General features: G+C 24.7%; 2 protein-coding genes across 2 annotated transcripts in view; one reads left to right on the plus strand and one right to left on the minus strand.

The window, feature by feature from the left end:
• The first annotated feature begins 8,240 nt into the window (after nt 1–8,240).
• LOC122850988 (KRR1 small subunit processome component homolog) lies at nt 8,241–9,832 on the plus strand. The gene is made up of 3 exons (XM_044150031.1): nt 8,241–8,404; nt 8,509–9,569; nt 9,819–9,832. The coding sequence occupies exons 2-3, from the start codon at nt 8,534–8,536 to the stop codon at nt 9,830–9,832; spliced, it is 1,050 nt and encodes a 349-aa protein (XP_044005966.1). The 5' UTR covers nt 8,241–8,404; nt 8,509–8,533.
• A 13-nt stretch (nt 9,833–9,845) lies between these two features.
• LOC122852331 (polypeptide N-acetylgalactosaminyltransferase 2) overlaps nt 9,846–14,169 on the minus strand; it is a 67,200-nt gene continuing 62,876 nt past the window's right edge. Inside the window, exons 4-10 of the mRNA XM_044152084.1 lie at nt 13,714–13,812; nt 13,043–13,110; nt 12,718–12,969; nt 12,425–12,640; nt 12,127–12,346; nt 11,835–12,045; nt 9,846–11,738 (exon numbers count right to left, since the gene is read on the minus strand). Of these exons, the coding sequence (XP_044008019.1) occupies nt 11,469–11,738; nt 11,835–12,045; nt 12,127–12,346; nt 12,425–12,640; nt 12,718–12,969; nt 13,043–13,110; nt 13,714–13,812 (1,336 nt within the window). The 3' untranslated portion in view covers nt 9,846–11,468. The remainder of the gene's footprint in view (nt 11,739–11,834; nt 12,046–12,126; nt 12,347–12,424; nt 12,641–12,717; nt 12,970–13,042; nt 13,111–13,713; nt 13,813–14,169) is intronic.

Here is a 14,169-nt window from a genome sequence, read left to right on the forward strand (position 1 = left end):
TATGAAAAAAAAAAAAAAATTATTAATAAATAATATCGTGGTCTTGGTTGATAGTTCAAAGATTATTTACACAATAAAAAAAACCTGGACCTAGAAAATACCCCTATAAATAAACGTTTATAATATCCGTGTATCTATTTAAGTCATTTTATTATTATTAATTTTTTTTATCAATCAATTTTTAATTATTTGAAAATAAATTGTACATCACAATTTTATTTCTGATAATTATTTTTTAAAACTATCATAAACATTTTTAAAAATACAGTAATAATATGTAAAACAAACAATTTAGGAATAATAATTTATTCATTTTGTTTATGCATATGAAATTAAGTTTTTAGATAGAGTGGAATTACTAAAAAAATAGTCAGACTCGATAGATTCCATAAACTATGATAATGAAAATTACACATTATTAAAAGATAAAAATTATTGGTAGACATAGATTATTTAAATTTTATATTGATGAACTAGAGCACGTATACTCCAGCATAGACTAAGAAAAGTGTAAAAAGAGCCATTGGTGAAAAAATATTAGCTGAAGATGGATTGGAATCTGTATTATTTTTCCCTGTTGTTGCATTTGGTGTAACTGTTGTTGCATTAAGTGTAATTGTTGTTGCATTTGATGTAATGGTTGTTGCATTTTGTGTAATTGTTATTTCTGTTGTTATCACACTATATTTATTTTCTGTTTCTATTTTCTCAGCTGTATTATTTTTTTTTACCTCTGTTCCATTTAGTATAACTGTTTTTAATGTTGTTGTCACAAGACTTTCAATTTCTACTTTTGTTTTTTCAGTTGTAGAATCATTCTTTACCTCTGTTGCATTTGGTGTAACTGCTTTTACTGTTGTTGTCTCACCACTTTCAATTTTTACTACTGTTTTATCAGTTGTACCATCATTTTTCACCTCTGTTGCATTTGGTGTAACTGTTTTTACTGTTGTTGTTTCACCACTTTCAATTCTGACTACTGTTTTATCAGTTGTACCATCATTTTTTACCTCTGTTGCATTTGGTGTAAATGTTTTTAATGTTGTTGTCACAAGACTTTCAATTTCTACTTTTGTTTTTTCAGTTGTACCATCATTTTTTACCTCTGTTGCATTTGGTGTAACTGTTTTTGATGTTGTTGTCACAAGACTTTCCATTTCTACTTTTGTTTTCTCAGTTGGAGAATAATTTTTTACCTCTGTTGCATTAGGTGTAAATGTTTTTAATGTTGTTGTCATAAGACTTTCAATTTCTACTTTTGTATTCTCAGTTGTAGAATCATTTTTTACCTCTGTTGCATTCGGTGTAACTGTTTTTACTGTTGTTGTCTCACCACTTTCAATTCTTACTACTGTTTTTTCAGTTGTAGAATCATTTTTTACCTCTGTTGCATTCGGTGTAACTGTTTTTACTGTTGTTGTCTCACCACTTTCAATTCTTACTACTGTTTTATCAGTTGTACCATCAATTTTTACCTCTGTTGCATTTGGTGTAACTGTTTTTGATGTTGTTGTCACAAGACTTTCCATTTCTACTTTTGTTTTCTCAGTTGGAGAATAATTTTTTACCTCTGTTGCATTTGGTGTAACTGTTTTTAATGTTGTTGTCACAAGACTTTGAATTTCTACTTTTGTTTTATCAGTTGTAGAATCAATCTTTACCTCTGTTGCATTTGGTGTAACTGTTTTTGCTGTTGTTGTCTCACCACTTTCCATTTCTACTTTTGTTTTCTCAGTTGGAAAATAATTTTTTACCTCTGTTGCATTAGGTGTAACTGTTTTTACTGTTGTTGTCTCACCACTTTCAATTCTTACTACTGTTTTATCAGTTGTACCATCATTTTTCACCTCTGTTGCATTAGGTGTAAATGTTTTTAATGTTGTTGTCACAAGACTTTCAATTTCTCCTTTTGTTTTTTCAGTTGTAGAATCATTCTTTACTTCTGTTGCATTTGGTGTAACTGTTTTTACTGTTGTTGTCTCACCACTTCCAATTCTTACTACTGTCTTATCAGTTGTACCATCAATTTTTACTTCTGTTGCATTTGGTGTAATTGTTTTTGATGTTGTTGTCACAAGATTTACCATTTCTACTTTTGTTTTCTCAGTTGTAGAATCATTTTTTACCTCTGTTGCATTTGGTGTAACTGTTTTTAATGTTGTTGTCACAAGACTTTGAATTTCTACTTTTGTTTTATCAGTTGTAGAATCAATCTTTACCTCTGTTGCATTAGGTGTAACTGTTTTTACTGTTGTTGTCTCACCACTTTCAATTCTTACTACTGTTTTATCAGTTGTACCATCATTTTTTACCTCTGTTGCATTTGGTGTAACTGTTTTTACTGTTGTTGTCTCACCACTTCCAATTCTTACTACTGTCTTATCAGTTGTACCATCAATTTTTACTTCTGTTGCATTTGGTGTAATTGTTTTTGATGTTGTTGTCACAAGATTTACCATTTCTACTTTTGTTTTCTCAGTTGGAAAATAATTTTTTACCTCTGTTGCATTAGGTGTAACTGTTTTTACTGTTGTTGTCTCACCACTTTCAATTCTTACTACTGTTTTATCAGTTGTACCATCATTTTTCACCTCTGTTGCATTAGGTGTAAATGTTTTTAATGTTGTTGTCACAAGACTTTCAATTTCTCCTTTTGTTTTTTCAGTTGTAGAATCATTCTTTACTTCTGTTGCATTTGGTGTAACTGTTTTTACTGTTGTTGTCTCACCACTTCCAATTCTTACTACTGTCTTATCAGTTGTACCATCAATTTTTACTTCTGTTGCATTTGGTGTAATTGTTTTTGATGTTGTTGTCACAAGATTTACCATTTCTACTTTTGTTTTTTCAGTTGTAGAATCATTCTTTACTTCTGTTGCATTTGGTGTAACTGTTTTTACTGTTGTTGTCCCAAGACTTCCAATTTCTACATTTGTTTTTTCAGTTGTAGAATCATTCTTTACCTCTGTTGCATTTGGTGTAACTGCTTTTACTGTTGTTGTCTCACCACTTCCAATTCTTACTACTGTCTTATCAGTTGTACCATCAATTTTTACTTCTGTTGCATTTGGTGTAATTGTTTTTGATGTTGTCACAAGATTTACCATTTCTACTTTTGTTTTCTCAGTTGTAGAATCATTTTTTACCTCTGTTGCATTTGGTGTAACTGTTTTTACTGTTGTTGTCTCACCACTTTCAATTCTTACTACTGTTTTATCAGTTGTACCATCATTTTTCACCTCTGTTGCATTAGGTGTAAATGTTTTTAATGTTGTTGTCACAAGACTTTCAATTTCTACTTTTGTTTTTTCAGTTGTAGAATCATTCTTTACTTCTGTTGCATTTGGTGTAACTGTTTTTACTGTTGTTGTCCCAAGACTTCCAATTTCTACTTTTGTTTTTTCAGTTGTACCATCATTTTTTACCTCTGTTGCATTTGGTGTAACTGTTTTTACTGTTGTTGTCTCACCACTTTCAATTCTGACTACTGTTTTATCAGTTGTACCATCATTTTTTACCTCTGTTGCATTTGGTGTAAATGTTTTTAATGTTGTTGTCACAAGACTTTCAATTTCCACTTTTGTTTTCTCAGTTGTAGAATCATTTTTTACCTCTATTGCATTTGGTGTAACTGTTTTTAATGTTGTTGTCACAGTACTTTTACTTTCCACTTCTGCTTTCTCATCTGTATTCTTTTTCTTGACCTCTGTTGCATTAGCTGGTGGAGTAGTTATATGCAGTGTAATTTTATCTTTTGTAGTCGTTCCATTAGCCATTTTATTTGTTACAGTTGAATTTACAACTAACTGATTTTCATTTATGTTTGTATTATTCGATGGCATGTGACGATCATTTTGTGTACTTAGTGTGGCGGCATTTGTTGTCGAAAAGAGCGTGAATGCAACAAAAAGGATAAAAATTTTAAACATTGTTCCTTTAATATCTACAAAAACTGGTGTTTGAATATCCAATTTTTTTTTGTCGTTACAATGCACTGATTTATAAACTAGTCCTTACCAGTTAACAATTCATCGTCTCTGAAATTAATCAAGACAAAAAAATAATCGTATTAGTGATGATTTTTCTACAGCTTTTCACAACTTAAAAAATAATAAAATACCCTGTTTTTTCACTCATTCAACAAAATTTTCACTTGTTAATATAAATATCTAATTATCTTAATTATAAAAAGAAATACATTTTAACTGTTACCTCATTGACAAAAAAAAAAAAAAAATTCAAACTTCTTTTTCCAAGTTGGTATCTTCAATATATAAAAATTATTTAGACGATTTTAACAATGTTATTTACAACTTTATTACCGTGTCATTATTTACGAATGTATAAGCTTTTTTTTAGTTATTCATTTTTTTTTAAATAGTAAAAAATAAATTAACAATTAAAAAAAAAAATCTGTTAACTTGCACTTGTCCGTTTATCACGTTTTACGTCTCATCAATCGTATTTCAATTTTTTATACTTAAAAATTATTAATTATTATGAAATAAATTGGAGTGATTAGTGAAAATAATCCTAACAGTTTATGCCTGTACTGTTGTTAAAAGTTAAAAGTTTGTCCGATGAAAAAAACAAATCAATAATCGATATTTTGTCTATTAATTGCTTTGAAAAAGAAATATATATATTGTGGTATATTTACTGTGATAAATTACTGTTTTTTTTTATTGTTTTGAACTTTATTTGAAATTAGTTAATATTATGCAATTAAAATTACAATAAATTTGCTTACCAGAAATAAAAATAAATAATCTGAACAGTAGTTCAATATCCAAGTGTTAAATATTGACTACGTATTCGTCGTATGATCAGAACTGAACAGGTTGATCCACCGATGATGGCTTTTATATAATCAATCACGTATCATAAGCATGAACAAAAAAATGCCTAAGGCTTAATGGCTAATATCACCCACCAAAATTGTTTGTCAGAATAAAAAAAAATAATTATAAATAATATTATTATATTCACTAAAAACTGTAGATAAACATATTTTTTTATAGATATTTTTTATGTCAATAAATATGAACAAACATTTCTAAGAACTATTATTATTTTATTTTTTTATTCATCACCTGACAATATCTACTGTGATTATACTGATTAGTTATTCTATAGAAAATTTTCTGGTGTCAAATCAATTGTGTTGAAGACTAAAATTATCTCTATTTTATAAAAAATAAAAAATAATTTTTTAAACCAAAAAAATTAAAATTAATCATAAATTTAAAATTACAATAATAAATAAATATTTAAAATTAAAAATTAAAAAAAATATATGTATTCTTAATTTTTGTAAAATATTATTTATATTTTTTATAAAATAGAGATTATTTTAGTCGTCAAGACAATTGATTTGACACAAAAAAATTATATATAGAATGACTAATCACTGTGTAGATATTGTCAGGTCATTAGTAAAAAAATAAAAAAAAAATAAAATGATAATAGTTTTTAGAAATGTTTGTTCATATTTATTTTTATTTCATGATAAAATTAGAATATGATAGCTGACACTAAAAATATTAATCTTAAATTTATTGAGGACAAGAAATATCATTAGTTTATAAAAAATTATGATCTCATGTTTATCAAATTAACAGAATTTTTTTATTTTATTTTTTACACATAGATAAATTATATTTAAACCAATTAATTACCACATTTGGTACTTTTTTTTTCTCATTATTTAAATTGAATTTAAAATAACCGATGACAATATTTATTAATTATAATAATCAAATATTAATTTAATAATAATTTTCAATATCTTCAGGTGTACTTGTTGCTGGTTTATCTGTCGATGATATTTCCTCTTTCTCTGTTACATTAATCATTGTAGTTGTTGATTGATATTCTTTTTCCATTTGTTGATTTTTTAGTAATATCAAATCAAATAATGATATATTTTTTCCCTTTATCATTTCATTTTCAACCAATATATTTGTTGATGATGATTGTTGTTTTTCATCAATTGCTGGAAGAACAACTTCATCATCTATCAATTTTTTTTCATTATTATTTTTCATTAAATTGTCATTAAAAACTGATTGAGTTGTTTCCTCAATTTTATCAGTTTGTTTTACTGTACTTATTTCATATGATGCTGTGATATCTTCAACATCACTTGATAAAGTTGTAGATTTTTCATTTTCATCATATGTTGTAATATTTTCTGTCACTGGTGCATCTGTTCTAACAAGTAATTCTGGTGCTTCATTACCTGTCTCAAATTCAGTTGAAGTAGAACCCTGTGAACATTGTGTTGTTTCTTCGTTCATTGAAATTATTGTACTTTGTTCATGTAATTGTTCTTCTGTTGTCATTGATAATTCAGTTGTTACACTTAAGGTTGTTTGATCTTCATTATTTTTTGTTGAATTTTCTGATGGAGTATATTCTGTTGTAAAATATGATGTTGTTCCTTCTTCAATAATTGTAGTTGTATCATCAGATAAGCCTAATTTTTCTGTTGTCAATTGCTCAGCTTCTTGTGTTGATATAATTACTTCTTTATAGCTCAATGCTAACGAATTTACTGCATATATATAAAAAAAGTTAAAAATTATTATTTATATTTATTTAAATATGATTAAAAAAATAAAACCGTACCTGAATAAACTTGAGCAAATAGAAGACAAGTAAAAATAGTTACTCCAACTTTTATTTTTTTTTGGTGAATCATTTTTTTTTTTTTTTGATAATATTATTTATTAATAAATGATATCGTGGTCTTGGTTGATAGTTCAAAGATTAACTACACAGTGGAAAAATCCTTGACCTATAGAAAAGAAAAATATATTTTATATTAATAAAAATTTATAATATCCGTGTATCTATTTAAGTCATTTTATTATTATTATTTTCTTTTATTAATTTTTAATTATTGAAAAATAAATTTTATTTCTGATAATAATCTTTTTAAACTGCCATAAACTTATTTTAAAAATACAATTACATTTTAATAAATGAGAACAAGGTCTATTATATATTTATGTCTAAATTATTTCTAAAATTATATTTATTTTCGTCAAAAACTATTTACCCTTTTTTAATTTTTTTTTAGGTAAATAAATTTAATTTATCAATTTTAGTTTAATTACTTTCATTGCGAAAAATATTTAACACATAAAAAGTTTTTAAAAATATCACAATACATATATTTTTTAAATTTAAAAAAAAAGTATGAAAAATAAAAAATAATCAACAATTGATAATTTTGTTTAAAAATAGAAATAGAAATGCAATTGTTTTTTCTTTAAATTTATATAATTATTATAAATATTTATTGATATTTTAATAGAAAAAAAAATATATATATTATACCTTGCTATATAAACTTTGGAATGATAAAAATAATGAAATGAGTTGTTTGGATGCTGGCTGGAAACGAACTAAATTCGAGACGAGGGTACTTTTATTTCATTCCAGCAAGATGCAGCTAGATGAGAGGAAAATATATATAAAAAAATTATGTCAAATGGTAGATGGCTATGAAATTTGGGGAAAATATAGGGCAGGGCAGGATATTAGTTTTTATCTTTAGGGTCCGTGTGTGGTATATACAAGAAAAATTCTTAACATGTGGTCACCAAATGCGGGTGATATAATTGATTGATATTTAAAATTTCCTAAAATAGAATTTTAGTTTATCTATGAGTTTGGTTGACGTTGTCTAATCATAAGGGCCCACATTGATTGTCAGAAATAAGCCAGACGTTGTTAATAAAAATTATATTTAAAAATTTATTTAACTAAACAAGACAAACATTAAAAATTAATAATTTTAATTATTTTTTCTTGACAGTGGTCATTCAGAACAGAGAATTATTATTTAATTAATTTTTTTTTATATAAAAAAACAAAGAATATTTTTATTTTTTATAATTTAAAAAGTATATATTTATCAAAGTTTATTATAGTTTATTTTTATGTTTTTAATAATGATTTATTAATTTGAATCTATAATTATCAAATTTTTTTTTTATTCTTTTCAATATTAAAGGTTGAGAGACTTTCTATTTCAAATCTAATCAATTAGTTATTTATATAAATTGAATTGAATAATATTAAGTTATTATATAACTTAAATTTTAATAAAAAAAAAATCAATATTAATTTTTAAAAACTCGCGCGAGAAAATGTCGGAATTGATGATAAGAAAAATATTTCTCTTATCGATATACTTTTGTGATCTGACAAGTGCTGCTGTCCACTTCGTCACATGGTCACATGTTCAACATCGTGTGATTTTTTTTTTTGTTAATTATCAAATAATAAAATAACAATACAAATCAATAAATAATAACGAAATAAAAATCAATCAATTGTGTATTTCGAAATTTATAAAAAAATTCGCCATCTAATAATTATCATAAACATCTTGGTAAGTAAATAAAAATAAATACTGAGTAGATATAATTTAATTATACAATTTATAACATAACCTAACATATTAAAAATCAATACATATAATTAAATAATTTTTAGTTGATGAATTAAATTATTGACAACAATGAGTGACTCAGAGAATAATGATAATAAACAACCAACTGGACCAGTTGAAAATGCATGGTCAATGAAAATTCCAAAGTTTGAAAAATCAGATAATCGTCATCGTTTAATAGAAGAAAGTTCATTTGCAACATTATTTCCACAATATCGTGAGAAATATTTACGTGAATGTTGGACACTTGTACAGAAAGCATTAGATGATCATGGAATTAAAGCTGAATTAGATTTAATTGAAGGAAGTATGACTGTTAAAACAACACGTAAAACATGGGATCCATATGTTATTATCAAAGCAAGAGATTTAATAAAGCTATTATCACGTTCAGTACCATTTGAACAAGCTGTACGTATATTAGGAGATGATAATCTTGGTGCTGATATTATTAAAACACGATCATTAGTTAGAAATAAAGAAAAATTTAAGAAAAGACGTCAACGTATTGTTGGACCAAATGGTTGTACATTGAAATCCATTGAATTATTAACAAATTGTTATATAGTAGTACAAGGGGGAACTGTAGCTGCACTTGGTCCATATAAAGGTCTACAACAAGTACGTAGAATTGTTGAAGATACTATGAATAATATTCATCCAATATATAATATTAAAACATTAATGATTAAACGTGAACTTGCTAAAGATCCAAAATTAAAGAATGAAAATTGGGAAAGATTTTTACCAAAATTCAGTAATAAAAATATATCTAAGAGAAAACAACCTAAAAATAAAAAAGAAAAGAAACCATATACACCATTCCCACCACCACAACAACAAAGTAAACTTGATAAAGCACTTGAATCTGGTGAATATTTCCTTACACAAGAACAAAAACGTATGAAACAAAAGAAAGAACAAGATACTAAACATGATGAAGCTAATGAAAAAAGACAAAAACGTAGAGCAGAACCATTTATTGCACCAGATGAAACAAATTCAAGTGAAAATACATCTAAAAAACGAAAAACTGATAATATTAATGTGAATGATGTCAAGGAAAAAGTAAAAAAAGCAATGTCAAAAAAAAATAAAACAAAAAAATAATTAAATGAAAAATTATTATTTTAGTTTTTTTTTATTTTGTTTAATTTTTAACACAATGGCTTTTATATTTATGTAATGAAAATAATATTGGTCAATTGAAAATTTAAATAAATATAATGATAACTGTTTTGATCATTTAAAAAAAGAATTTTATTATTTTTTTTTTTTTTCCTATTGTTACATGTTGTAATATCAGTGACATACATTTACATCATTTTAATTTTTATAATATATATTCATCAAGTTAGATTTGGTTAAATTAATTTTTACATTTCTTTTTTTTTTTTTTTTTTCTTAAGAATTTAAATAATTATTGAAACGATCACAATGTCAACTTGAATTTATTTATTTTTACATAAAATTTAGTAGTAAAAAAATTATTTCAATTATTTTTCATTTGTAAATTATAAATTTATTTTAATATTGCCAGATTGTTTTTATTTTGATGTTGATTCATGTAATTCAGTATATTTTACGTCGATAAAATTATCATCTTAATATATGTATATAATATTTTTATTTAACTATGCATCTTAATAATATTTAAATTGCTAAAATATTTACAAAATTAAAAATAACAATTCTCGGTTGTTTTTAAATAAATGCTTTTTATAAATTTTATCATAATATCAAATGAAAAACTAATAATCACAAAATTAATTTAAAAACAATATCAATTATTACGTATCGTTGTTCTTAATATTATTTATTATCATTTTAAAAATTAATTTTTGTAATAATAAATCCATTCAAAGCTGCCAAGTTAATTTTTATAATACAAAAGTCGACGTTTATGACTGATGTATATTCTCATCACATCTTTCTTTTTTATTTTTTGTTAAAAAAACATTCCAATCATTTTATTAAAATTAAAAATTACAGAAAATTATTATGAACTATTAAAAAATGTTGTTTTTGATTATGTAATAATAATAATTATTATTTTTGAAAGGCTTATAAAAAATTGTCTTTAAAAAATAAAAAATAGGATTGTCGCAATTCTTATTAAACTTGATAATATATCAAATTAATTAACACATTAATATTGAATATTTATTTAAAAAGAATAAAATCATAAGCATTGCTGGAAGTTTGAAATTGACTTTAAATTAAATTCATAATTTATAAAAATAATTTTCTTTTCTATCATCATGATAATATTTTTTTATATTTAAAAATCGTTTTTTTTTTTTTATATTTTTTTTATATTTTTATATCGAAGACTTACTTGAACATGGATGAAATTAATGAAATACTTTAGGAAGATAATTATTGGAAGTTGATATAAATTTTTTATCGAATATTTTATACGCAAATCATGACAATATTTACAAGCATCAATAAGTTGGACTAGCAGACGTTTATAAACGTCTAAAAGATATATTGATTAAAATTATTATTATTTTTCAATCAATTAATAAGTACATTATTTAAATTTATTTAAAGTTTTTGAATCTTGAACTTTTTTGTTGAACAAGATTTGAAGAATATAATATAAAATATTTTAATGAATTATAAAATTTAAATAATAAAAAGAAAAATAATTATATAATTTTCAATAGCAGCAATAAGCACACACAATGCATCAACGAAAAATAATAAAAATATATATAAATATTTCATTAAAATGTCAATCAATTTTACATTAATTATCTTTAATATAATTTTATTATAATTCAGCTCAAGTTCACTGTTTAATCAATATTGAGTTAAATATTGACTGACATTTAATCACACGCATACTCATTGTTATTTAATTTTATTTTATTCAACAATTATTCATAATCGTTCAACGATTAAAATTAATATTTTCATTCATACATATTATTATTATTATTATTATTATTTAAAGATAAATTTGATTGAAAATAAATGAAAATATGAATATTTAATCTCAACGACTGTGATTATAAAGATGCCATTTTTGTGAATCAGCACTTGAGTCACATTTTTCAGCAGTAATTCCACGTTGAGCATGTAATCTTGAATCCATGCAAACTGGTATTCGTGAATGACGTATTAAACCACCCTCTAAATATCGCCATTTTTGATTTTCACTACCATCACATATTTGCATTAGTAATGTTGTTCCTTTAGCATACATTGGTAATGTTAAACATAGATCATGATGTTTAATAAGTCCATCTTTTGTTAAACTCCATTCCTTTATTAAAAATTTAATTATTTTATATTAATAATTATTATTTTAAATTACAATAATTTTACATTCTTTTTAAGTATAAATAAATATTTTATTTACCTGATTACCACCTGTATTATGACATGGATAAAGTCCAACATTACCATCAAGTAAATGTCCCATACTATCAAGACATGCATTGCCCTGTTTTAATGCTCCTCCAGGTCCACCTTCACTTGTTGGTATAACTAATTCTGGATAAACATTTTTTAAATACCAACTAAATGGTTTACAGCTTAATTTTCTTTTTAAATCCAATCGATCTTGAATACTAAAATGAATTAATTTATTAATTTTTCATGTATCAATTTAAAAGATATATAAAAAAAAACAACATTAAAGTTTAACATACTTTCCGTAAGGTATGTTTCTAGCAAGTGGTACTGCATTGTAATAAAAATGCTTGTAGTCATCCATCCAAACTTCAGCTGCCCTTCTTGTATTTCTTGCGAATACATTACCACTTCCCCCGGGAAATGAGTATGGATGACGCTTACGAAATACGTGACCCACTCGAGAACATGGAATTATTTCTAAACTTCCACCACATTGCCAGACTCGAAATGATATTTCTATAAATATAAAAATAAAATAATTTATATTATTTAAAAAAAATTAATATTAATTATTGAATTTGTTTTTTTATTTACCTAAATTTTCACCACCCCAAACATCCATTTGTGTATCATATTTTCCAAGTTTTTCAAAATAAGATTTATCAATGACAAATAATCCACCAGCAATCATTGGTGTTCTTATTGCTTGAGTTGGATCTTTTTGTCTTGATTGTCGTTCTAATTGACTCAAATATTCCCACTTGAAAACAAGACTCCAATCAAAACCACCTCTAAGATCAGCTGATGCACCTGTTAATATTTTTATAAAATTTTTATAATAAAAAATAATATATATAGATAATAATAAAATATTTATTATTATTTACCTATATATTGAAATGTATCCATACTGATAACATCAATTACTGGACAAACAACTCTTCTTGGATCTTCAGCAACACGTTCAAGTAGTGGCTCAAGCCAATTGACATTACATTCACAATGAGAATCTAAAAATGTTAAAACACTTGCTGTTGATGCATCTGCACCACGAACACGTGATCTCATTAAACCTTCACGTTTTTCATTTCTTATAACTTTAACTTTATGAATTTTTGATAATTCTTCACCATCTTCAGCTAAAAAATAAAATTAAATATTTCAATTTATAAAATTAGCAAGTTTTTTTTTTTACTTATAATAAATACTTACGATGATCGCTAAAATCATCAACTAAAATTATTTCTTGAATAAGATGCTCAGGGCTGCGATTCAAGACACTGTAACAAGAAATTTTTTTTTTTTAATTACATTCTAGGATAAAAGGAATACTTTTGATTATATACTCTTGGGTTTATATGGAAAAAAAAAAAAAATTGTTGATTTATGTTTGAGGAAGGGTAAACCAAAAGAGCGTAAATTTTTGCGGATTAAAAATAATTGTGAGCGGTGAGAATAAAATGATGAGAAAAAAAAAATCATAAATTAATACGTGGGTGAGATAGAAATGAAAGGTTGTGTATAGGTGTTGAAAAAAAATGCTTGTGTTATGCCATAGTAATGCGAATTTTTTTTAGAACTCAATGGAATGACGATTAAAAAATTCCATTGTTACAAGATAGATGCTGCAATTGAAAGAAAAAATAACTAAAGATTCAATTTTTTTTTTTTTGTCATTTATGTTCAATCAATCGTTATAATTTATTTTTCAAATCTTATAACTCAACAAATAAATTCAATAGAATAATTTAAAAAATACTGTAACAATGAATCTGAAGAATCTTGAAAGAAAATAAAAAAAAAATATATAAGAATGAAAACAGATAGGAAATATGTTTAAATAAATAATTAATTATGAAAAAAATATTAGATAAACAATTTACCTGACAACAGTACGTAAAAGTGTTGATCTAGCTTCATTGTGAAATGTGATGATAACAGAAGTTGATGGAAGATTTTTTTTCCATTGTTTCATATGGCACCTGCAACAAATTAATAAACAAATAAATAATTAAACAAGTAAAAATATTATTAACATGAAATTCTACATGATATGCCAATTCAACACAATTTATTTCAAGTTACAAATTGTAAACAAATTTTTTTACAAAAATTTTTATGTTCATAAAAATAATAATAGACCGATAACATAGGTGTTAGTTTGATTATACATTCGCTTATCGTACCAAATTCCCCTGAGGGTTGAACTATCGGTATCACCCTTTACAACTCAAACCCCTTTTCAAATTTACTTCCTGAATCTGACATTGCAACAGTTACCACCATGTCATTATTATACATAGAAAATAACAAAAAAATATTATTGATAATAATAATGT

The sequence above is a fragment of the Aphidius gifuensis genome, linkage group LG3, assembly GCF_014905175.1.
Source record: "Aphidius gifuensis isolate YNYX2018 linkage group LG3, ASM1490517v1, whole genome shotgun sequence".
Classification (NCBI taxonomy): Eukaryota; Metazoa; Arthropoda; class Insecta; order Hymenoptera; family Braconidae; genus Aphidius; species Aphidius gifuensis.

What these genes read in the sequence shown, in the direction of transcription:
- LOC122850988 (XM_044150031.1), top strand. Translation starts at nt 8,534, where the DNA reads ATGAGTGACTCAGAGAATAATGATAATAAACAACCAACTGGACCAGTT.